This window comes from Solea senegalensis, linkage group LG9 (genome assembly GCF_019176455.1).
Source record: "Solea senegalensis isolate Sse05_10M linkage group LG9, IFAPA_SoseM_1, whole genome shotgun sequence".
NCBI lineage: Eukaryota > Metazoa > Chordata > Actinopteri > Pleuronectiformes > Soleidae > Solea > Solea senegalensis.
The window spans coordinates 19,042,213-19,069,003 of NC_058029.1; the positions used below are offsets into that span (position 1 = coordinate 19,042,213).

General features: G+C 42.0%; 1 protein-coding gene across 1 annotated transcript; it reads right to left on the reverse strand.

Moving 5' to 3' along the window:
- Positions 1-1,669: 1,669 nt before the first annotated feature.
- Positions 1,670-24,883, reverse strand: atp8b2 (ATPase phospholipid transporting 8B2). The gene is made up of 29 exons (XM_044034892.1): positions 24,662-24,883; positions 21,439-21,497; positions 21,204-21,317; positions 19,902-20,000; positions 19,704-19,765; positions 19,482-19,554; positions 18,949-19,019; positions 18,773-18,852; positions 18,053-18,211; positions 17,888-17,976; positions 17,520-17,716; positions 17,075-17,195; positions 16,766-16,853; positions 16,472-16,506; positions 16,212-16,371; positions 15,913-16,101; positions 14,933-15,048; positions 10,844-11,008; positions 9,968-10,079; positions 9,529-9,634; positions 8,737-9,013; positions 8,304-8,487; positions 6,714-6,937; positions 6,520-6,603; positions 5,918-6,163; positions 5,681-5,819; positions 4,631-4,761; positions 2,386-2,985; positions 1,670-2,297 (listed from the first exon to the last, which is right to left on the reverse strand). Exons 1-29 carry the CDS (start codon positions 24,768-24,770, stop codon positions 2,199-2,201), a joined length of 4,188 nt encoding a protein of 1,395 aa, XP_043890827.1. The 5' UTR covers positions 24,771-24,883; the 3' UTR covers positions 1,670-2,198.
- Positions 24,884-26,791: the final 1,908 nt, after the last annotated feature.

Consider the following 26,791-nt stretch of genomic DNA (forward strand, 5'->3'; position numbering starts at 1 on the left):
TGAACTTTGCTGTTATTGTGAAATCCCAACTCTCCCTTTGCGCAGTTCAGCGCCGTTACTCAGAGGAAATCCTCCTCGGGGTCTAAACAAGCCCCACGGAGCTGAATATAGTCCTGCAATTATACGATTATTGTTAATATGTCACACTCAGCAAGTGCCTATGTCATTCTAAACACAATGCTTTGTTTTAGTGTGTTGATCCTGAAAGAAAGTAGACATATTCCAATCATAGACTGTTATTCTTCTATTAATAACAATAAGAAAGGCTATTTAAAATTAGCTTTTTTTTCTTTCTTTTTTTTTTTACTTTATTTAATTTTCAATTCAATTCAATTCAATTCAATTCAATTCAATTCAATTCAATTCAATTCAATTCAATTCATTCCAGTCAAAGTCACATAAACTATTTAAAATAATATAATGGTCATTTTCAACAATTCAAAAAAACAGCTATGTGTGTTAATTGTAGTCAAAATTTTAAAGGCATTGTGCGGTGAAGCAGAAACACTTTATAATCAACTGCTTCATCTTTGTGTCTGTGATAAAAAAAAAAAATTAGGGTCTGCATTCAGGAAAAAGAAACCTTTATATATATCTTTATATTTAAAGACACATTAAAAGTTTAAAAGAGTGTGCCTTAAATTTTTATTTATCAGGGGAGCGCCTCCCTGTGTGTCCAGGAATGACACCTCGTCAAAGAGTTTTTAACAAAGCTGCTTCTTGATTTGCAAATGACTCCATTCTATGACATGTAACTCTGTTCTCTGTTTACATTTTTCACCTCAGCCTATAGAAAGTTAAAGTAGTGGATTTAAAAAGTCGTCTCTGCTTCACCACAAAGAGCATCACGGAACCCTTGTTGCGGTTAAACGCAGTTAAACGCCAAACATTCTCATGCTGTCAAGTTCCTCTTCAAGTTACCTCATGACACATTTCACCACCCTCCAGTTGCTATATTTAATGACATTTGCATGGACACAGTTTGATTCTCTGGTGTGAAAGAAGAAGAAGAAGAGGTTTATTGACTACCTTTCCCATGTTTTGACAGCTCATGGGGCCAAAGACGTTACAGCACATTCATGTCCACACTTGTTTCCAGAACATGTCCTCATTCTGATTGGTTTCTGATGATTCAGCTCTGTGAGCAGATTTGCATAAATCCTCCACTTACTCGATGATGATCTCACCCCAACTCTCAGTCAGGCATCTGTATTTGATGAGAGTATAGAGGCCTACAATTTTGGAAATCTTAATTATTCCTTAACACTTTATCTTCAAATCAAATATACAGTACATTTTAAAAATAAGACTTTAAAACACAGCACTGAGGAGTATGTATACACAGTATGTGTCTGCATTACTGTTCACTAAAAGTATGAATGTATATATGTACAAATGTATGATTGAGATCCTCTACACTGTGGTCAGATCCAAGTCAGACTATGTTGGTATGAATCATTACATTCGATGTAGAAAAACATGATCTGGGCCACACCAAAAAAGGCCTAGCTTGCACGTAGCAGAAAAAAAAGCACTTACAACTAAAACACATCAATATGATGCAACAAAGAAACCACGAGGCGAAACCACGAACTTTTGTTCACTTTAGAAAATTTTGTATGCTTGTTATGCGCCAATGACACCAGAACAAATTCCTTGTATGTGCAAATCGTATTTGGCAATAAAGCTCTTCTGATTCTGATTCTGATTCTGATTCTGAGAGGACAAATAAATAGGAAAGTAAATCAATGACAGAAAAGTCTTGCAAAGTCCTGCAAATGAAGGTACCGTTCTCACTGAGAACTATAGTGAAGGCAGAGACAAAAAATACAGATAACAATGTCTGCACTTCCGTGGTTGAACGTTGACTGTGTGCCTTTACTGTGAAGGAGACAAATACTTGTCAAAAAAACACCATAATAAGTTAGCTTATCGCAGGGTGTTCTATCAGTGAACACTCTTGGAGACAGTCCCTACATATCGCCATAAAATCCCAGGTTACAGTCCATTCATCCGGAAGTAGCACTTCCTCTTGCGATGTAGACAGAAATGATTTATTTTGAGACACATCAGCTGGGAAACAGAGGACGATGCTGTGTCCTTTACTAAAAGTCTATGTGCTCAGCAGAGAACATTATCCTGTATGCGTGTGCAAAACGCTGAGAAAATAAGTAACTCCTCCATTTATAACGAACGCTTTATTCAACATGGCTGGTTTCCTTGGCAACAGAAGGTAGGCCTTGGCTACTTGATGCAGTGGTGCGAGCTGAAATACTCTTCCAACCAAACAGAGCTTCCTATAAGAGAGATATTTTATAGTAAGTATGATTTTCAACTGTTTTGCGGATTACTACATGAACAGGAGCAAAAAAAAGAGCAGCTCACCTGCACTGCACTGAGAGTGAGCATCCAGCCTCCAGCTGAGTCTCCATGGCATCTCAATGGTGAGGAGCTGAAGACGCCAGCGCTCACGGCCTGAGCATGACCCTGACCCTGAGGGGCAGCTGGTTCTGACTCTGGTGTTACAAATTGTGACGATTGTGTGGATGAAGTAGGAACAGACTGTGCGTGTTGGGTTGGTGCCGCGCCTGTTTCTTCCTCAATGGGTGTATCCTGTGAGCCGCCCAGAACAGAAGAGGAGTTTGAAAGTGGAGGAGCTGACCCAGAGACACAACTGGGTGCTGGACTGCACTCCCCTGAGGTGCTGGGTGGAGTGTGTTTCTTCCTGCGGAGTGTGTCGATCCAGCTGGAGCTGTGTCTGGAGGCAAAGTTGGCCAGGGCCATAGACGAGAGCCTCATGTTCTTTCCTGAGGTGATCAGCTCCCCAAACCCCTCCTGGTGGGCAAAGGCATAGCCTGACCTCCTAGAACCACCCCGAGCACCCAGACGACCCTCTGACATGCTGCCCACGCCGCGCCAGGCATCTCCCACACTGCGACCAACTGGCTTTCGCTTCTTCTGCCGCACCAACTGAGTGTAGCGAACCTGGAGTACGGACAGATGAAAAGGCAGGGGAACATCAGTACTGTCTGCACTACTGTGACTCACAGTGTGTTTTTCTTAGGCCCAAATGGTCTTGCAAAGGCCCTTGTCATTACTAGGTTACACATGAGGGTGGTGTGTGACAAGTCGAATCTGCGCCGTTGTCCGTCTGTCATTGGATGTTAACCTCGAGCCAATCAAAACATGAGAAGAGACATCTTTTTGTAGGGTGCCTGCGTGCTGCACGATGTCTCTTTCAGAAGATGACCCTACAAGGGGCCATAGAGGTTTAAGGGCTGCGCACAACACACCAGTACTGTATGCTCTGCATGGTGGCGTACAAAGGATCTAGGCTGGATGAACAGGAAGTCAACAGGGTAATGTCTGCAGACCGCAGCAGATGCATATGATTAAAGTCAAATTTTCTTCCCCCAAAATAAAATGAAATAATAGTAAATAAAGAAATCTAATTTAGAAATGAGATATAAATTATTTAGATATTAAAGTGGTAAAAAAAAAAAGATGTGTGATAGACAGAGAAGTCTCTCTTGATACAGCATACATGTGTCCATAAAACAGGGTTCCCACGCCTTGGTTGACATCAAATTCCAGAACCTTTCAAGGACTTTCTAGGACCAATTCCCTCAAATTCAAGGACCAGAGAGACAGTGTACAGTAGTGCACTGCTAGTAATTACAACTCGACGTTGGTTCTGTGTAGGCCTTGTCGTACATCAAGCAATGCAGGGAGCATGAAACCCTGCATCATAACAAACAAGTGGCGGGAGACAATTACCTAAATATCAACTTAACTTCTTTCTTGCACAAAAGAACTTCCAATGGCAAATTTTCAAAAACCTTCAAGGATAAAAACTCCTGTCTAAGACTCTAGAACCATCTGATTGTGTCTTTTTTCTTGGATTAATCCATTAGGCACACTTGCAGTTACAAAACCTCTGAGGTGATAAAGCATAACACCGCAACAACTTTGGGAGCCCTTGTGTCAGACGACCTCCATCTGCTGGTAAGAAGTGTCATTTTCTCCCAGTCTTCTTACGGCGTCTTACGGCGTCTTACGGCGTCTCAGGCCCTGTCTTTAACATGTACACTTCTTGTTCTGCACACAAAGCCGTAGTTGTGACTGCAGGGAAAATGACACCGAAATAACTTTGCAATAACATGCTTGACAGCTGGTTTGGTTGGTATGCCTGGGTAGCTCAAGACACTAATAGTCTACATGTACTAAAATCAGCAGCTTGTGCCATTAGGGTCCAGTGTTCAAGTCAATATTTGCTCTGCATTTAAAGTGCATGAGGACACTGATGGTAAGCAGTCATCACATTCACGCACGCACGCAAACACACTCTGTGTTGACTTCCATTAATTTGGACAAAGCATTATACCTAACTGAACCGTTTTGGTCTCCATGAGAACTACTGGTCCTGATGAGGTCAGTGTTTATGCCAGAAAAGGTCCCAAGCACACCCACACACACACACACACACACACACACACACAGTGAGATGAACAGTTTGTACGTGTGCAGTTAATCATTGGCAGAGGCAGCGAGTTTCCTGACATGTTGAAAGATAAGACAGTGACATGCGTCGTGATGAAAGCGATGGAGACATCAGTGTGCCTTTTCTCACCGTGTCGGAGAGCTGAGGTTTCAGGTCCAGCTTGAGGAAGCGGAATGCCAAGACTGGAACTATGCATATTGCTGTAGCCATTGCAATAGTTAACCACACGACTGGCTGCAATAGTGTGCTCTGTGCACTACCTGAGACAAACATAAACAAGAAAGTAGAACAAAGTCATAGAACACAATATTCAAAATGTGACAATTGTGGTGGAGTGGAAAGATGTCAGACCGCGACACCAGTGATTATCATATTCTTATATATTTATAAAGCTATATAGTATGACCGATATAGTGGGTATCTAATATCATGAACACGTTTAGCTGACAGCTGTTTTTGATGTCATTTAACTCTCTCTGTGTCAATTTCACTGGACGTCACAAGTCATGTCTCTTTTTATGACTCTATGTTGGTGAGCCAAAGGCAAATTTCCACCTTGGTGGAAATTAAAGTTCTATTCTATTCTATTTTCTTTGTTAAAGTATGTGTTCATCAGCTCTGTATTTTCACTGATCTGGAGTGTTTGCTCCAAGTTGTGGTGTAAGGTTGCCAGTATCTGACAATACTTTATCCAATCGTTGAATAAATGGCCACCTCACCAAACACATGCGGTGACGTGGGGAGGAGGGAGAGGAATGCTACAGACGGGTTCATTACAGGTATAATACTGGACCCTGCGTGTATACCTGACCTTCTTATTCAATCTTTTTGGTTTTACTCTGTAAAAATCTAACATCATCTAAGGGTTACTGTTAAAAATTAACTAGAGAAAGCACAGAGAGAGGTCCACCAAGGTCACTCTGATTAGCATATTCTGGATCCATATCTGGATATCCACCAAGATCTAATAATGTCTTCCATGAGCCACAACCTCATTTATCCACATCTGACATTTACTTTTTGAGATTATGCGAGTAAAAGACAGAAAAAGTGAAATTGTTGGCTTGTTTATAATTATCTCTACAATAGGCATCATTTCATCAGTCATAATAATCCAGTAGTGATATACAGTGTGTGTGGTGTGTGTGTGTGCGTATGTGTGTAAAGAGGAGGACTGACCTACAAAGTGGAACTGACTGGGAAAGATCCTAAAGAGGGCCTGACTGTGTAGTGCAAACATGATGGTGAAGAAAGAGCCGAGCGAGCCCCACACAAACACATGGTTGATGACTGTCCAGAAGCCGGTGTCGAGAGTGATCTGAACAAAAAAGCATGTGTTAAAAAAACAGAACAAAACAAAACTGAGGACAACATGATGGAACGACGGAAAGCTAAAACCACTGTAGGCACAAGCACCTGTACGCTGACCACGATGACCAGAGCTGTGGCCGTGGTGACAGCGAAGGTCTGGTAGTCGGCAAGGGGCACTCCGTTGCTCTGGGTGGCATCAGACAGGACAGCATAGGTGACAAAAAACAGCACCACTGATGTGTAAATACCCTGGGTGATGCAGATGAAGAACTCTTTTTTGTTGAAAAGGAGGTTGAGCTGCCCGGGCTCATACAGCTTTGGATACTCCAGACTCCTGTGGTCAGGAACGTCCTGTAATAGGACAGAATTCAGCTTTGAGCTAAATGTTAATGCACAAATGCTACCTGCTCAAGACATACTATCACAATAAATAGACGTGGTGTCGAAGTGCTACTAGCTGTGTTATTGGTTGAGCTTAAAACACCGACTTCTAGTAGCATGCTGTGGCCTGACTGATGACCCACATAAGCCTACATCACTGATAATAAAACAGCTACTCTTCTTTTGTCATGGCTGATAAAGTTCAGAAATGTAACATTCATGTTTTCAATTTCAAAGGAAAGAAGAATATGAAGGACAGGACCCCTACAAAATGACGTGGCAATACTCAATGGAGAATTACTGATGCAGTGAGATTCATAACAGACCTGGTCAAATATCCCCATGGCCAGCACAGGGAGTGAGGTGTAGACGATGTTGAAGAGGGTGATGAAGTACTGATCATAAACAGTCTATGAGAGAGAGAGGAGATAAATAAACACACACGGTCAACATCATGGCTTTGATTTTCTCACACCTCGGTATTCATGTTATGTTGTTGCCATGACCTCTGCTCTCTGACCTGAGCGGAGAAGCCACAAAAGAAACCGAACCAGAAGTGCACCATGGTGAAGGCAAAGTTCTTGTAGAAGAAGTAGCAGAGGAAACGGCACATGCGCAGGTAGGACCAGCGGCCGTGGACCAGCAGGAGCCGCTGAAGGAAGCGGAACTGGGAGAAAGAGTAGTCACTGGACAGTACGGCCTGAATCCCCTCCTGACCCGAGATACCAACACCAATATGAGCGCCTGGAGTGATGAGGAGACACAGACAGAGACAAAGAAATAAAGTCATACAGGAAAAAAATACTTCCTCTTTTTTTCTCTGATGTTCTTATTTAAGGCTGGTGGATGTATTAACATATCTATTGATCACAAGTACTTTTTTTGTGGTGAGTGTGAAGCGATGTAATCCATATAACACACATTTTCAGATCACACGTCACAGGATGTAAAACAAGGCAAACCGTGATGTACGTGTACAGTCATGAAATGACGCAACGCTTACAAAAGACACAACATTACAAACACACTGAGACAAACAAAACAAGTGGTTGTCTCAACACTTAGTTACTTCATTTTGGTTCCCACAAATCAAGCATTAAAGCTGCAGTACGCAACTTTTGAGGATTTCGTTTGTTGTTGTTATTATGAGTCACTGTGAACAATGCAACATTATTTGTATGCTGCCATTAAATTGAATAAGAAATACTATCAAACTGCTGAACTATCAGGGATTTTGAGCAGTAGAACAGGTTTGTTTGCAGCTGTCTCACTTTACTAGTGCCACTGTTGCCTCTGTCTGTCCTCACATCAAATGAATCCCTTCTGTGTCGCCAGGTGACGTTTATATAATGAGAAGCACAGATAGGGCTTCTCACACTCACACGGTTCTATTCCCTCAACCAAATTTCTAACCGGCCATCAGTGGGCCTGTCATGTGAGTTGTACACGAGAGAAAGAAGGAAGGAGCATACAGTGGCCTCTGGACAATTTTCTGAATCAACAGAAGGAAAACTTGCTCAGGGTAATCTGCCATGTTGCCAGTATCATGTTTACTTCTGCCTGCCAGTGATGATGTAGGGTGGTGGAACTTTGGTTCTGTGTAACTGGTAACTGGTGGAAACCATATCGCTGTGAAAGCCACAGTCAGGTGGAGCGGCTTAATCAGCATTGTGTGAAATTGTTTATCTTTTTAAAAGTTATGCACAGTAGTTTTAAGTCAGATAACCAGTCTTATTCAACACAAATGCACAGTGTATCACATTACATCTTTTCATACAACATTTCCAAAAGGCTCAGCTTAAATTTATTTGGTATCTTGGAAACTTTGGGATGGTCACTGCATGTCAGTGAGGTTAAAAATGACTGAACATGCTTAGACACCAATCCTCAACTCTAAGCACATCACAACCACTGCAACACACATTTCCACAGAGCATCCACTACCTCTGAACGAATAGACAAACAGCTTCTGTGAAAGAATTCCCGTTGCCAAAGCTCTAACAACATTGCAAAGACCTACTTCTCTCTCCATCTCAAAAATAATCCAGTTACATTTCCTCCTTTCTTCTCTGCAAACACTTAATGCATTGATCCAGTCTGCGGAACTCACTCTTAATCATGCTAACGTCATTAGCGCCGTCTCCTATAGCCAGAGTGACAGCCCTCTTGTGTTTCTTGATGAGCTCCACCACCTGAGCTTTTTGCAGTGGTGTGACTCTGCAGCAGATCACTGCTTTGCACGCGCACGCTGTTGACACAAATTCAGTCTCCATGTCTGCTTCGAGAGCATGGGCCTGTGAGAGAACAGGGAAAAGAGAGTCAGACGTTTAAGGTTAACTGTAAAGCAAAGGGGTCACAGTTCCTCCTGTGCCATTTTTGTAATGTTTGCTCTATTGATAGATAACACGTTTCTGGCGAGTTGTCATTTCCTGACAGTTGGCAGTTTATTTCTTCACGGCCTGTTTTGTGTGCGTACGCGTGTGTATGTGTGTGTGTGTGTGTGTGCAGTATGATATTGTACATAAGTGTAGTGTTATTCATACCAGACTGTGACCGTTGATTATGAGGGCAAACTCTCCAGAGATGCTGTCCATGACATTGGAGGAAGGTGGAGGAGGAGGTGGAGGAAGAGGGGGAGGAGGAGGAGGAGGAGGAGGAGAGGAGCAATGCAGCTGCTTTTCTCCTCCACCTCCTCCTCCTTCCTCTTGCCCTTCTCTGACTCCATTACCAGTGAAGCGTGCCTCTCCCCATCCCTCCATCCCTGCCTCCTTCCCTCCATCTGTGGATCGTGACAGCTCTATCATCCTTTCCTTCGCTCTCCTGAGAAGGAAGACAAACACACTCCACATTAACGGGGCTTGTCTGTGAGACAAAAACAACACAGCTGACCAAATGAAGAGGTTAACAGAACAGATGGAATGAGGATGGAAGAGAAGACAAGCAGATGCAGACGAGCAAGTAGAAATAAAAACAGGAAGGGTCAAAATTAAAAAAGAGCAGGTCAGCAAAGAGACTATGTTTATACCTTGCATTTTGTAAGTATCTTCCCTATTTCTTTTTTTAAGTTTCAGTCGTATTAAGGTTGTATCAACACACTGTGTTGCGTGGATTATCTTTCCTATGGGCTCACTCACTGCACGTTCCTAACATGTTTGTCAACTATCTGAGCGACTCATTTTGCAATTCAAGTTGTGAAAACTGTTGTGTGCAATCTTTAAACCATGAAAACTGTGGAGAACCACACATTAGGGAAATCACAGTCACAGCAACACAACACTGACAAAATCAATGACTCCATCAGTCAAAAATCTTCATAAAAATTTTAGCCAACTGACCTCAGCTCCTGCCGCACGCTCTGGACCGTGTGACCACTGATGATGAACACCTCAGTCATATCATCTGTCAGCATCTTGCACGAGTAACCTATGTTGACAGCTGTCTCTGTGTAAAGGAGTGAGAGCAAGTTACCTGACTGTAGATGGCTTTTTTAGTTGAGCATAGTGGTTTATAGTTCAAGTCCATTAAATGCTCTTGAAACCACAAACTTCTATAGTTAGAGTCTCTTCAGTTTGACGTCCACCTGTCTGCAGTTGTTTGGTGATAATTGCTCTGTGCGACCAACACTTTTATCAAGCTTTAACCAACAATAATGATTGTTCTTGAAAGCTGAGCTCTTTCCTAGTACAAGGGGACTCAAACCTTTATAAATGCCGGTCAGTTTGCAGCATGCAAACTGACCCCTGAAATTAGTTGTGAAAAATGCATCCCTCTCACCCTGCTTGTCTCCAGTGAGAACCCAGATTTTAATGTTGGCCAGAGAGAGAACAGCAATGGTCTCGGGTACACCTTCCTGCAGCTTGTCCTCGATGGCTGTTGCACCCAGGAGCTGGACACACACACACACACACACACACAGCCAGACAGACAGACAGACAGAAACATGGACAATCTTCACCATCACAACAGCAGAACATTTAGGAAGGATTTCAAAGTTCAAACTTCTATGTTATGACTTGTATAATACAGTGGAAAACATATTACTACACATCTCTCTCATTAAAGGTGCTACATGTAAGAAGTGTATTATAGTAAGACATAAAATGGCCAAGGGCCACACGGTTTGTTAGCACTCTTGCCTTTGTAGCAACAAGACCCGGGTTTGCGACCCAGTGGGTTCTCCGGTTTCCTCCCACAGTCCAAAAACATGCAATATGAGGATTAAGTAAATTGGACACTCTGATGGTTGTTTGTCTCTATGTGGTCTTGTAATGGACTGGTGACATGTCAGGGAGGCAACCCCGAAAATGCTAGTTAGCCGTCATTGTCACCTTGTGGTCTCCTCTCATCATGTGATGATTCTATGCTGTTGCTCTAAAGCAGACACATGTTTACTTTGAAAACTAACCATAAAGGTTCAATGTTTATGAAAATAAAACAGATGGAGGGGAAGTTATGAACGTGCATGTGTTTGTGCATGAATGCCAGGTATAAGTGCAGCATCTCATTTAAGTCATTTGTCAAATCTGGCTACTTGAACCACACTCATGCAGAAATCCTTAAAATGTCCCTTGATTTGGTTTAGGGAAGGATATACATGTTTTCTGAAAGACAATGTACAGAGGAAGTAAAAGTCAAAAGAGAGTGACTGACCATCATGTCTTGCTCTATCTGCTCATAGGTAACTGCTAGGTGGTCTTCTCTGCAGTTGGCAGCCTTGCCAGCACAGCGGTGGCTCTCTGACCAAGCCTCCCACTCGCCCTCGGACAGGTCTCTGTAGGCCAGTGCCAATGTCCGGAGGCCATCAGCTGCATATTCCTGACATGCATGTACAAACAGGGACATGAACAACCTACTCAAATTCTGACATAAAGATACAAATGGTCTGTTTTGGCCAAGCTACTTGGAAAATATAGTGAGCTAAGCTACCAGTTACTCTACATTAAATTAAGCTTCACTACCCCTCAGAGAAATGCAGCAAGCTAAGCTACAGCAACATGGCAAAAGTAGTTTAACTACATCTGAGCTATTTCTTTTTTTATATTGGAACATCTTCATTCCAAGTTAACGCTATCTCAGTGATCAATAAAACTTATCAGACAGATAAGCAGGCAAAATGTTACATTCAATTGTTTATAAAACAATAAGCTGTGCTCTCACTGCTCCAAAACCAGAACACACAAACCAAACAAAATGTCTGCACAAACTTGTGCTCCACATGGTAACAAAAAGCAGGTGTTGAAAGTGTGTGTATGTTCATCTATGTTTGTGTGTGTGTGTCTGTGTACGCGCACACCCCTGTGTTTGCATGGGTATGCTCAATAACTTGGGCACATTTGCAGGACAAACTGCAAGTTAACTCAGTAACTTAACTCAAACCACAGTATCAAAAGAATAACGACCTGCTCCAAATTGCTCTATTATGTTTATTTTGAACTATGCAATTAAAGATAATGTGCAACTGACTGTCCAGGACAGTGGGTCAACTCTCATCAACTAAACTAGACACATGACATGACAACAGAGGAGGAGGTGGAGGACACTTACAGTATCTGTAAGGCTTTTGGAAATTCATAGATTATATCTGTTTGTTTATGGCTATTATAGCATTTCTCATATTATTTAATGTTGTGCTTCCACAGGCATTTACCATGAAGCTGATTCAATAGGTAATGCTTCCATGTCCACTGTTGTAGTGAAATATCAGGAAGAGTTGTGTGCTGGATCTGTCATCAGTATACTGTAAGAATGATAACAAATGCATCAATGATCACTGATGGTCATTCAAACACATATATTTCTCAAGGTTCCTATCGGCCCCTAATCCAGACCCATTGACCCAGAACTATGGAGGCACACATGAAGCACTGGTTTTATCTGTACATTAAACTTGAGCTTTAGGTTGATTCAAGAGCACTGACTACCTGTCTACCTATCTGACTGTCTGACTGACCTACCTACCTACAGGAAAAGAAATCATGGAGGAAAAGTAGGAGATGTCAAGGGAGGATCTAAGATTTAGGAAGATCATGGAGAAGTCCATTTGCAGGCAGGAAGGTCATTGCATGGACTTGCCCTTTAAAATGGATGACATCACCATGCCGAACGACAGGTGCATAATTGAACAATGTCGTCAACGTCTCAAGAAGAAGTTTGAAAGGAATGCGATCTATCAGGAGGAGTACAGAGCGTTTCTCACTTAGATGATTGACAGTGAATATGACCAGTTGGAAGGCAGAGATGGTATCTCCTTCACCACCCAAAGAAGAAAACCATTAGAGTGGTCTTTGATTGTGTAGCAGGATTAAGGGGAACCTCTTCAAACTGTCAGCTCTTACAAGGTTCTGACCTCACAAATTCTCTCTTTGTTGTCTTTGGTGTCTTGACTGATATCCAAGCTATATGGTTGGTTGTTGATCTTGCTGATATTTGTGCGAAGGGAGTCAGTTACATCTATGACCCGTTTGTCACCTTATTACCAAAGATGCTGTTGCAAAAGATGTGTCAAAAAAACATGTCATGGGATGATCCCATACCCCCCACATTCCCACAGCAATGGACAGAATGGCTGATAGACCTGGAGAACGTGGTGGAGGTTAAGGTGGATCGCTGCATCAAACCAAAAGACTTTGGGGAACTCATACATGCACAGTTACATCACTTTGCAGATGCTAATGACCATGGTTATGGCACAGTGTCCTATCTGAGGTTGGAGAACCAGGATAAAGGGATACATCTTTCATTTCTGTTGGGAAAAGCTAGAATTGCACCATTAAAACAAACAACAATTCCTCGCCTTGAACTTACTACTGCTGTGCTTGCAGTTTAAGTTGACAACCTGATCAGGAAAGAACTGCCATTGCAGTTGGAGGAATCCTGCTTCTGGACTGACAGTCAGACTGTGCTGAAGTACATCAATAATGAGACCAAAAGATTTCACACCAAATAGAGTGGCCTCTATAAGAGAAGCAACAAATGTGATTCAGTGCAGGTATGTCAGCTCAAAGAGCAATCCTGCTGTCGAAGCATCTAGAGGTCTGTCTAACTTCCTGACATGTAAAAAGTGGATTGAGGGTCCAGACTTTCTCCGAAGGCTGGAGGTAGATTGGCCACCACCTTCTGCCCATTTCGAAATGTCATCATCTCTGGGTTGGCGGATGCCACTACAAAACTTATTCTTTACTTTTCTGAGTGGACTAAGCTCAAGACCTCAGTTTCCTGGTTCCTTAGGCTCAAAAATCTAATCTCCTGGAACTAATGGGCAAAAGGACGGAGATAGTTAAGTCTTTGGTCGGCTCACCCACGCAATCAGTTGAAGAGGAGATGAGAAAGTCCAGAGATGCTACTGAAGGTCAATCACTTTGTGGGAGTGACCTCTCTAGAGTAGAATCTGACATCATTAGCTTCAGTCAGCGGTCAGCATTCATGGGACAAAATCACTTCATTGGGGAGTGGAGCGTCATGTGTACAGAAAAGCAGTGACATCTACAGGCTGGAAAGTCGCTATAGACAGCTCTCAGTCCAATAATGGACTGTGTTTGTTGTTAATGGCACTACACTCGAGCTGCTCCAAGGTCGACTCCAAAGAGGCACACATTGTGTTCATTGCTTGCTGGTACTGGTACGAACTGGTACGAAATGGTGCGACCTCTAAACATAGATAATGATGCAGCAGCGAATGTGTTATTCCAGAGAGAGCTTGTGTCTTCCAGATGCTAATGTATTAGACTGTTGAATACTGTGTATGTGTCATCTTTGAGGACAGAAAATATATTTGAATGTACTTCCAGTACTACCTACCAATCTGACTGACTACCGATCTGACTGGCTGACTTACCTTTCTAACTAGCTAGCTCGCTACCTACCTGCCATTTAATTTTTATAGTGTAAATAATTTCAAACCAGTCATGATGGAGCATCCGGTTGCAACCGCCTGTCCCCCTCCAATAAGTAATATTTTTTCATTAAGTATTTGTCAACCTTAGTCTAAATAATCTGTTACAGTTCCCATATACATTGTCAAAGCATCAAATGGAATATTGACCTGAAAAACTGTTTCCAAACACCTATGAATTTCCTGCCAACACAACAGTAATTGTATTTTTAAAGTAAACATGTTAATTTCGCTTTTTAACATGCCAGAAAAAGAAAAAAAATCACCAAACACTCTCTTGCTGCAAAATAGACCGTTTCATAGATGAAAAGCTTCGGCTTATAGACACATCCGGGTGAGCCGCTCTGCTACCTGTAACGAAGTTACTGCCCAACACTGCAAATGATACAATACCACCACACCGCGGTGTAGTGGTTAGTGCTGTTGCAACAAAAAGTCCTCGATTTACAACACAGTCGAAACAAGGGCCTTCTGCATGTTCTCCCCGTGTATGTGTGTGTGTGTGTGTGGGGGGGGGGATCCTCACACAAACCAAACACATGCAGAGGCTAATTGAACACTCTCATAGGTGTGAATGTGAGAGTTAATGGTTGTGTGTTCTCCCTGCAATGGACTGTCAACCTGTCCTGCCTGTGTCATTGGCGCCAGTGATCTGTGACCCTCATGTAGAGGATTAAGCAGTAGGCAATGGATGGATGGGTGGATATACAAATGAGGAGCAAAAATATTCTACAACATTATAACTGGTATTGAAAAGACAATACAAAAGACGACAATGTCACAGCTGCTTGTGAAGCGAGCAGACACTAGATGGCAGTACAGCTATGTATACAAATTGAAGAACTTACATTGAGATGTTCTGAGGTGATATTCATCAGCTCCTGGTTACAGGGGTGGAGTCTCTCCAGCAGCACAGTGTCAGCTCCTTTACAGTAAAGGCGGATCCTGCCCTCTGGGTTTCGCACTGTAAAAAAATAACCAGTGATAGTGATCGAGAAAATGTTGTTAAATAACCAAACTCCATTTCATTTTTCAGCTGCTATAATTAATGGCATTCCTCTGTCTGTCTGAATATTGTTGATATATGAGCGTGTGCTCACACCCTGCTGGTCTCACAGTTCTGTTGCTACACCAAAACTTGTTGCCAAGGGAAAAGTAATTTATGACCTAGGCAAGGAGACAAATCACAGGAACAGACAGTAATGTCTCGCGCAGCGATGACATGTAAACATGACTAATGTCTCGTCTCCTGTCAGCACGTAGGAGAGTGCATCATCATTTAAATACATATTAATGTGATTTAAACATGAGTAACTCATCAATTCATCAGCTAATGGAGATTCACTGAGCAGCTCGATGGAAATAAGTGAGATTAAATGCAGACACTGCAGATTCTAAATGCTATTACCTAAGGTAAATATTTGTAAACTCTGTTTATGTTTTGGTTTGTTGCTCCACCTACAATCACTCACCCAACAATGGACTATCTTATCTTATGCAGCTAATCACACTTCAGCACATGTGATGCCAGCCTAATTACCCCTCTCAACAATGTCCAGACAAGCAGTGAAGAAAATGAGGGCCTGCAGTGGAGATGTGCTAAAATACAGCTAAAGTAAGAGAGGACGCTAACGATGGATCATGACAGACGTGTGGACATTTCTACCGGATTGGGAAGCAATATAATTTATAGTTATTATGCTGTCTTATTGTCACCTTGTCATCTCCTCCCATCCTGAATTTTACATACAGTATATCACCTTTGAACTTCAAATAATTCTTTATCAAATTCATTCTAAAAATGTACTCAGATACATAAAAAACACACCTATAACAGACATCCTTTTGCGTATGTTGTTGAAGTCCAGAATGCCAAGCAGAGAGTAGGTGACAGGTCGTCCCATCTCCGTGGTAGTGATGGTGTCAGGCGTTCGGGAGCGGAACACAAAGCCAAAGTTTCGAGCTGCCGTCACTAAAGCGCCCTCATCTGGAGACTGAGCCTTATAAACCAGCTCTCCTGGGAAGACAGATAACAAATACTGCAAAATTAACAATGGACACATGTCGGTGTCGCGATTTGCTGTCTTTTAATCTCCCAGAGCCCTCTCTCCCCTTCATCGTTCTCACCCTCACTCTTCTCTTCGCTCATGACAGTGTGACAGAGGGAGAGCAGGCGGAAAAACTCATGAGTGTGTGGGTCTCCCACTTTCACTGATTCCAGTAGCGTGTCATCATAGAAACAGAAGTCCAGGTCTGCCAGAGGGTTGAAGTGAGTAAAGTCCAGTCTCTAAAGATAAACAGAGTGTCATGAACTCAAATAATATGCCATAAATTAATGGTATCTCCCTATACAATACTGGCTTAAAGGATATTTTTAGGCCACGTACCTTTGGCTGAGGTCCAAGTGGGTCTGTGCCTTCACCTGATAGCAACACAAAAATGAAATGTCTTAAGACGTTTTTTGTACATTTCCATTATTCCTCATAATCCACAGCTCTCATATCCCTCAGCTAATCCCCTAACACTTAAAACTCACCTTAAGACAACTCCACACAGTTTGATACTAATTGTGAGGATAAATGATCAGTTAATTCCTTATGATTTTTTAGTAAAAGTAATCTTGAGTATCCTAAATATTACCTGTATGTTCACAAGTACTGTGTATTTATTTGTGCACTCACCATAAGTACTTCCATTGATGGAACACTTGTTGAAGCTCATGATATTCTGAGTAAGAGTTCCCGTCTTGTCACTGAAGATATATTCAACCTAAAAAAAAACACAACAATAGCAACATGACAATTACTACTAAAGTAAAGCAAAGTAAAACATATTTAGCCATAATGTATTTTATATATACAAACAACATTCAAACCAGATTAAAATTAGATTGTAAAGAGGATAATTTAAAAGTTGACAGGAGGAACATACAGGTCACATGTACACACAGAATGTATTTGCTGTCTGTGGATGGAAGTGGAGATGCCCACCTGACCCAGCTCTTCATTTAGAGTGGTGGTCCTGGCCTCGGCTGCTGTGTTACACTGAGAGCAGAACATCTGCTGGTCCCAGTTAATGAAGTAACTGTGACCGAGCCGGATCACCTCCACACTGGTACACAAACAGACGAGCAAAGGAGACACGGTCACAGAACTGGCCGTGTTAAACGTGTGATGAAACATACATACAACATACAATTGTGAATGTTTTATGTCCCCATAGAAACACATTGCCTCTCCATGTGAGGTTTATGGTAAACACATGTAACAAATGCAAAACTTATTATCTGCATAATACTCAAAAACAAACAAACAATAATACACTACAATAATGAGTTAAGACATTATCTTCACTGTTTTTTTGGTATATTACATCACAATATAATTCCATCAGATAAACAGACAAATTCACACCTCTCGATCATGGACTTCTTACCTGACATACAGAGAAATAGGCACCACGGTGTTGAGGATGATGACGTAGGACCAGAAGGAGAGGAAAGCATTGAACAGGAAGTTGTCCACCGGTGGGTCCCAGGGCAGGTAGCTCTGAAACAGGGAGCCAACCTCTCGCTCCCACACTGCATTACCAACAGCCAAGATCACACACATGCACACGAGGAAGCCAAAGATCTGTGGGGGACACACAGATGTAGAAACACTGAGGGAAGCTCCGGGAGGCCCTTTGGGTCAGTGGAGCTCAGATCAGGACTTCCTACATTACACAAAACTAGACTGAAGTCTCTGAGGTCGTGTCCTGAAATAGTTATGAGCGATGAAAGTGAGAAGTTTGGGATGTCCTACCCAGAGGACCAGAGTGTTCATCAGACGATCAATGCTTGTCCGCTTAAACTTAGTGCGACCGCTGTTCTGCATTAGCTTGGTGTCCGGGCCTGAGACAGAAACAAATTCCTTTAGAGTCAGACGTGTTTCACACATCACTCACAAACAAACAACAGACACAAACACCTGCAAAGATGACGAGGCCATAGCAGGCTTCAGTATTGCGGAGGACACATCCTCGTAGCAGCATGTTCTGGTTGTTAAGAGTGTACTTCTTGTCCCTCCAGTACAGAGTTCCACAGAAACGATCCAGCTTGTTGTTGGGGGGCTCACACACCACTTCACCTTCACACACAACACAACAAAATACACGCAAATATACAGCATATTGAACACTATATCATAGATATACACCAAATCTAATTACAGTGCTAGGTATACTGATCCAGTTCCATGATGTATTGGTGAATTAATCACCGTCCTGTCATCATGGTGTTGTCTCCTTCTCACACACATTCAAAATGCTGAAACACCCACCTTTTGTAAGCTGATAGAGCTAATATGAGGCAAAGTGTGAGTTTGCATTTGACTTGCTGCAGTAATGGATTTGTCTGAGCAGGTCAGGTGTGTGTGCGTGTGTGTGTGTGTGTGTGTGGGATGTGCTGACATGAAAGTCTCTGTGCGCTGGTGGGCGGGTGATGAAGCTGTCGTTTAACGCAGACAGGGAAGTGCTCAAAGTGTGAGTGTAATGTCTGTGCGCAGGCGTGTTAGGGTGGATAACATCCGCGTTAAACACACAAGGTGGCAAACAGTAAACCACTGACCTTCACATAAGTACAAAAGAAAGTTGAATCAAATCGAGACAAGAAGATGACGGTGCATTGTTGTTGTTTTTTCAAATCTCACCGTCGAATGAGGAAAGGTTGTTTGGGTCCCCAAGTTCGGATGTCACTGATACAGACTGACGCACCTTCATATTGGTCTCTCTGCAAGATAATACAACGAAATGCAGCGATTTAGATGCAGCGCGGCAGATTGCGAGGCCGGGTGAGTCAGTGATGAGGTGTGGTGTGATTTCTGACCCATCCAGCTCAGCTGTCTCAATGTAACAGAGTCCGTGAGGTTCACTGCTGGACAACAGGAGCAGGTCAGCCTGGAAATAGATACGACAGCTGAGGTTAGCATCCACTGCACAGCACAGGTGACAGTTAGAGAAACAATAATGACAGTGGTCATTGTTTATATGTATGTTAAAAAAAAGCTGAAGAGTTCCTCTAGTTAGGCAGAGAGTGATATCTTCTGAAATCCAATTAGAACTATCACATTTTGTCTTTGATAGAGTATGAACAGAATCATGACCATATGATAACATACAGCAAATCAGTTCTAATAAAGTAAATGTGTACCTCATGGAGACCAAAACCTGCTCCTAATGAGGCAAAACCTAATTTTTGAGGATAAGGTTAAGTTTAGGGCTAAGATTTGAAATGTGGTTAGGTTAAGGCGCTAACTGGTTATGTTTAAGTTTACATATAGCATTTGTTTAGGCTGTCCAAATGAATGGAAGTCAATGGGAGTCATTTAAATGATGATGATGTGTATGTGTGACACTTACTGCCACAAACTGGTTGTTCTCCAGTTTAATGATGTCACCCACTCGAACATTCATCCACTTTTCATTCTGAAGACTGAGCCAGCAAAGCAAAAACAGCGGAAGACACATGAACTCACAAGGAAACTTGAAAAATGTCATTAGAACCAGAAGAAATAGACTACTAGGTTATAAGAGCCCTTTGAAGATACACATTAAAGTTATTACTTATAAAGACAGACTCACAGGCCACGGAGGAGGACCTGAGACTGTCTGTTGTTTACATGGTTGTCGCTCTTGTGACGAAACTGCGGGAGACAAAGTTCACTGTGAGTGGAGCTCACGGCTTTAAACAGAAACCAGCTTATTTTGCACAAGTGCAGTGTGTTGGGCCAGAAATAATCAGTCCTTGTAAAGATATTCCATGAGTGAGGTGATGCTCACATAATCGTCCATGGCATCCTTGACTGCAGTAATGCTCAGCACCAGAGCTAAAGGCACGATGGTGGTGAAGCAGGAGAGGGAGGAGATCTGAGGTATCAACTGGACAGAGACAGAGAGGGTGATCTTCACATTGGTTTGAATAGTGATGCAGAGTCTGTGTGTGTGATACAGAGACAGATGTTTCTGAACCTGAGCTCCCAATGAATCTGGTGATAATAACTCAGCTGCACGTGGGCAGGTGAACAGCAGTGAATTCACAAAGAAAAACCTGCTAGAAACATTAATGGGTTGCATCTTTTTTTAAAAGATCACGTTAAAGTCTAGAGTGTGCAAGTATTTGTTTATAGTCTGACTACCATGTAAGTCTATGTGGACACAATATTTGAGGCTCTACATCTGCAGGCTAACTGGCTTACAATGGCAATATTTTCACGATCATAATTAAGTAAATGGTTTGTATATAGGTAGCACTTTTCTAGTCTTCATGAACACTCAAAGGGATTCACATTACAGTTTTTCATTCAACCGTTTACACTCAATGCCAGTGTAATGGTATAGTAACAATATCTAATTGGGATATCCAACACATAAATAATGGCATTTTTCCACTATATAGTACCGCCTCGGCTCGACTCTACACGGTGTGGTTGGTTTCCCATTGCAATATAGTCATCACAGCACGGCTGCATGAAGTGAATCATAAGAATCAGTTCATTAAAAAGATTTAGTTTAGTTCTTCCTGCATGACCGGAGCACAGACTCCATCATAGTAACCACTACAATAGTTAAGAGATGGGCTGACGTGGCCAAGAATTGCCACTAACATACAGCAGTTAAAACTACTGAACAAAGCTGTAATAACACTCAAAATTGAGATTGGAACTCTTTTCCTTTTGACTCATCATGTGATTGTTGAAAGTGTAAATGTAAAACCGTTTATGTAAGAAAATACATCCACCTCCATAACCACTGATACAGAAATTAATACATAAATTGAGCACTTATTTGCATTTTTAATACCTCCAACCTCCTTAAGAGCTGTATTCTTCTTACTGTTCCTTTCCAATCATAAAAAGTGTCAAATTCAAATATGTATTATGAATTCATGTATCAATGTCATATTGCATGAAGTACAAATAAATCAATCAAATCCTCTATGATTACCCCTTCCGAATATAACTAATGATGTAACCCATGTACACTCCAACTGTGCCATCACACAGATACAGACTCCCAGATGTTCCGCTCTCAATCTTTCATTACCAGACTCTTTTCCATCCCTCTTTCTCCCCGTGGCCTCACCTGCAGTATGAGCAGGAAAAGGAAGTAGGTGTTGGCCACTTCCTGGAACTGCTCAAACAAGTTGACGGGCAGAAAAGTGATGACGTTGTACTTGGATGTCATGATGTAGTTTCTCTGGATGAAAGGAGGGGACAAAAGAACAGTCAAAGTGAATTATTTTGAAAGATTAAAGATGCTGCCTCAGAGGATGTATTTTGGTGACCTAAATTTAGAGGAGAAAACAAGACACTCTCACCGCATACTGGAACTTTTCGTTGTACTCTCTGTTGTTGGCTCTGACCCGTCTCTCCTCCTCTGCAGAAACACAACACATTAAATGAGTCATAAAGGATGATGACATGTAATGAAATTACATTACATTACATGTCATTTAGCAGAGGCTTTTATTCAAAGCGACTTTTGCCATTCACCCTACTATCGCCCCATAAAGAGGGAAAAACAACAGTTACATGTTATTTGATTTGCGTAGTAGTAACACTTTTGAACTTGCTGGTTGTGGCTAAGTGGTGAATACATCAGCACAGATGTGTTATTCACAGCTTAGTTGTGTAAAAGATACTGTGATTAAACAGTGACATTTCTAGCTCTTCACTCCTGACCCTGCTCTCTACCTTGAAGCTGATTTTCAGTTCTGTTTATGCTGATGCACAGTAGTTTGGGAGATCCCCTCCTCCTCCTCTTCCTCCTCCACCCGGCCGCTCTCCTCTAATATTGATGAGACTGCTTTTTAAATGAAATGACAGGCCCGTTTTGCACAAGCATGTGCACAGCTCGGTGTATGCACAGGTGCTTGCACAGGTTAAAAATCAGGTATCAAAGCATTTGTTTTGTGCACAGAGAGACACGGAGGATCTGAAACCATTGGTGCCACAGGAAGGGACATCACACAACAGAAGCCATCACCTCGGAATAAAACTCGCACAAACAAACAATGACACTGTGGTTTCCTGTGCCTCTGCAGCAGTTTGAAGCCTCGTCTCATCTCACAGTTTACATCTTAGATCTTTGTCACTGCTGTCTTCTGCTTCACCAAATACACAAGGGTCACTTGAAGAGCTCACATAAGAGCGTCCCTTTGTTGTTACAGATAGATTTGTTGTGGCAGACGAGCTGTGCTCTGTTTAAACCAGCTGGGCTGCTGTCAGAGCTGATTGAGTCAAGTTCAAAATACAAACTATTCTCAAATGTCTTACTTTGTTGTGTACTTTAACTTTGCAGCAGATGAGGAAAACACATGGGAGCAACATGGATCCTGTATCAAGGTGTTATTATGTTAGTAAATATTGTAATTCAGCGAGTTTTCTATTAAAACACCATATAAAAAAAGAAATTCAGAGTTAAATCTATCGTATATGTTGTGTCTTTTAACTTGGATCAACACAACAATATCACATTATCTGTTCACATAGATGCGATTGGTCCAGAATTGATTTAAACTCTTCTTGTCCACTCACTGCTCTTCTCTTCTCCCTCTGGCACTTCTCCAGTCTATCTGAAGGTCATTTTGTCACTTTCTGGAGCTTGTGTTCACAGAGTAGATGCGTCTGATAGGCTCTGCCAACTGCAACGGCTGCATCACTGAGTCTCCATGAGGTGAGCCAGGTAAGCACAGAGTCACCAAAGATTCCCAGCATCTGATGTCAGGAGCAGGCCTTGTCTGGCTGTCAGTCCTGAGTTCGAGCTGACCAACCAAAACCTGAATGGATGAGCATCTTTTAGCAAACTGCACATTAAGTGTTTAATGTCTCTGGCAGCTTCAAGGGCATTAGAAGGCCTGACGCTGACTAACTGCTGCACAGCAGGTCTGTATAGATCTATAAAGATCCATTACTGGGAAACTTTGAGTTGTGTGCAGCAAACGTATGGTCTACACAAACAACTGAGATGCAAAAGAGTAAATAAATATTGATTCAACGTAAAATACTTAATGTCGCACTATGTTACACAGAATTAATAACTGCAGCATCATATTCTTTCATCCAGCCTCTTTAATGCTCATTTCTGCATGGTGGGACATGTGAGGCCAAACACTGTATGTGCCACAGCGCTTCATCTGCTCCTGCCTCCATGAGACTAGTACTCTCACCTACACTCACAGTGAAAGCAGACTGAAGTCATAACAGCAATGACCAAACAGCATCATCAGTCTGAGCCGAGGGAAATGTCATTGTCCCCATCATGATAAAAGCTACTGTAAGTCAGCATCAGACTCAGATGGGAAGTGATTATCACTCACTGTGGCTGATTTAATAACATGTACACAGAAGAGGAGAACTGTCTCCAGTCACTCACACACACACACACACACACATCCAGTGATCTAATTTGCTGGAAAACAATGCAAGTGGCCCAGTGACAGCCTGATGAGCTGGAGGTCAAATGAAGGTGCACATCATCATCATCATCATCAGTGTGATTTGTGATGGTTAAGGAGCAGGGGATGCAGCTGAGGCAGTGTAGCGACAGCACAGGCTGCACGGCGCCTGGAAGATTGATCAGAGTCTCGTGCAGCAGAAACAAGGACATTGTTCACTTAAGTACAATAAATTCAGATTCAGATTGATTTTTTTCCAGCACTAAAACTCAGACCAGAAGTTAAAATTTGAATCTCACAAACAGGTTATCAAATACCCAATGGGAGCAAAGCACTGAAAATCCAAACACACATAAGCAGCAAAGTCTCCAATGACATGAATCTTCAGCAGTGTATGTGTAGGCAACTGGACATGCATAAGTTGAACAGAAGAAGAGGTGAAATGTCTTCAGGCAAACCCATTTGCCTACATACATATGTGTGTGTGTGTGTGTCTACGTATGTCCCATGTCCCCAAGGTGCCCCTTAGCTCATAGAGCAGTCACATTAAAAAGCATGTAAGACAAAAATGTTTTAAAAAAATGAAAGATGTTGAAGAAAAATGTCGAAAAACATTGAAAAACATTTATTGGTGTTTCCCAAACCTCAACGATGACGTTTTAGACGTCATTTTTTAATGATTAACAAGCTGAAAAATCAGAAAGCTTGTTTTAATTATTAAAACAAACTCAAAAACCACATAATAGATTATCAGAATAGTTGATGATTCATCAATTAATCAAATCATCCTTGCAGCCCTAATGCATGTGCACACATCCCTCCATCCAAACACACACACACATCTTATTTGATGTGAAAGGGTGATGTTTACCAGTGACGAGGTAGAGGACAGTGATTGAAGGGCAGTGGGACATGAAGTGTTGCATTACTGATGTAAGATGTAACGTTTTTTTATGGGTTGTGAGGAGATGAGGGAGTGGGAATGAGACTTGGGCTTATTATGGGATGGCAAATGCATGTTGCACAGGCAGCAACACCTGACGGTGCAAACGTATAAGAAAGCAATGAAGAGTGAAACACGATGACAAAACACGATGACAATTAATAACACGAATGTCCAACCGCATCCAAATCCCTACTGTACCTGTCTTCCCCTTTTTCGATTTGCCTCCATCAAGTCCTTTCTGTTTCTGTCTGTGCAGGGGGAGAACGATAGGAAACCATTTCTCCGGGATTTCTTTCAGTACTGTCATCTTTTTTTATTTTACTTTTAACAGTCACTGCGAGAAATGTGCGTTAAATATGCGCCGTTTCAAAGACAAGTGACCGCAACATCGTCTCTGCAAGGACGCGGCCGGTGATGAAGCTCCGCTCCCAACTTCTGCTGGAGTTGGACTAACAGCGCACAGCTATCCCATCATCTCTCTCTGGCTCTCTCTCTCTCTCTCTCTCTCTCTGGCTCTCTCTCTCTCTCTCTCTGAATTAATTGACGCACCCACGTGCCGAATCTGCGTCTGTGGATAAGTCTCCACCACAACATAAACACATGACGTAACCATAGGTTCCGCATTTGATGGACGTTACCATGGAAACCGCATCTGCAGGGCACCCACGGCTAAGCGCGTCCCTGAGTGATGAGGAAACCGGGCGCCATTTTGGATCTAACACATAACAGGCGATGGTAGCGTCCGGAGCCAAAATGGTCCCGGCAGGACTCGAGTTTCAATCGTGTCCCTTGAGGTGCACTGCAATGGGAGGGGCTTGTGCACGTGCAGCTCGAAAAGCCTCGTGCCAATAATGACTGGACACCAACACCTTCACTTACCTCATCTTATATGGTGAAGAAAATGAACACTGGCAAACTTTCATATGATTATAGTTTACATTTCCCATGAGGTTGAACATATTTATGATTATTTACTAGAATTCTCCAGAAACAGACATGTTAATGTCATTTCAATATTCAGGTATAGTTCACATGATGAAACTCCCTGAACTATGACGTGAAGAGGAGACTGTTGGATGACAATCTACCACTTTATCCTCCACATGTGGAGGATAATGCGGAGGCTACTACGGGAATACGAAAATCACGTAAGACGATCCGCCATCCGTGACAAACGGCTGATTCTGAATGAACTAGTGAAATGTTCTTATCACAAATGTAAACGCAACACAGTTTGACGACATTTTAGAGGAAGCTGAGCTACCCTTGGTGTCTTAGAACGTCACTGTCATACGCCTGACGTTAGCATTTGTCTACTGTCCACACTGTGCTCTGATTTGACCTTTCCATGTTAAATGAAATTAAAGTTTAGTGTTTACATTATTAATGGGATGTGTTAGTGTGAGGCACTGAAGACTGAATGTGCTGTAGACATTAACAGAATACAACCGACGTGAAAGGCTGCTCCACAACAACAGAGTCTGAATCCTATAAAAACATCCTCATATGCGTTCCATGAAGCCACCAGGAACATGGACACTTATGACACTGTAGTTTAAAAGGTAATGAATGTGTTTAGTGTCATATACTGACCTGGAGGAAACCTCTTTCTGAACATCTCCGCTCTGCCGGCTTCCTTCGGCTCTGGCCCATTAGACTGTCTACACAGGGAAAGACGAGAAGCCATTGAGCGGCGAGGAGGAAACACGTGCTGAGGTGAGAACAACCACGAGAAAGTTGCTTAATCAGCGGACACACAGTGTTTTATACCCAACAAGCGTTTCATTTTGTTTTAAAACGAACGATGAACGTCTGAAAATCTGGAGCCACAAAAAGCCATTTGACCAATTAAATGCAAATAAATCAGCATATTCAGTTTTACATATACTTAGACTACCTGTGAGAACAACATTTTTTTGCAACGGTGATTTGATAAATTTGATAAATCAATACAGCTTCTTAAATGTGAGTATTCTCTGGTTTCTCCGCTCCATGTAACAAAGAAACCATTAAAACTGAATCATTTTGATTTGTGGACGAAACAAGACACGAGAACATCATCATTTCCAGGTTTGACAAACACTGATCAACACTTTCTGACATGTTAAGGGCCAAACAAGTACACGATTAATTGAGAAAAAGAATCAACAGTAATTTAAGAGCTATAAACAACTATAAGAGGAGAGAAAAAAACACTGGCATTGTGTAAGCCTACTTTGAAATAAAACACAGAACTATGCAGACCTATTTCCATTGTTTGTGGAAAATAAATAATAAAATAAAAAATTTACTCAATCTTGGATAACTAAAACTATATTTGGTCTGTGT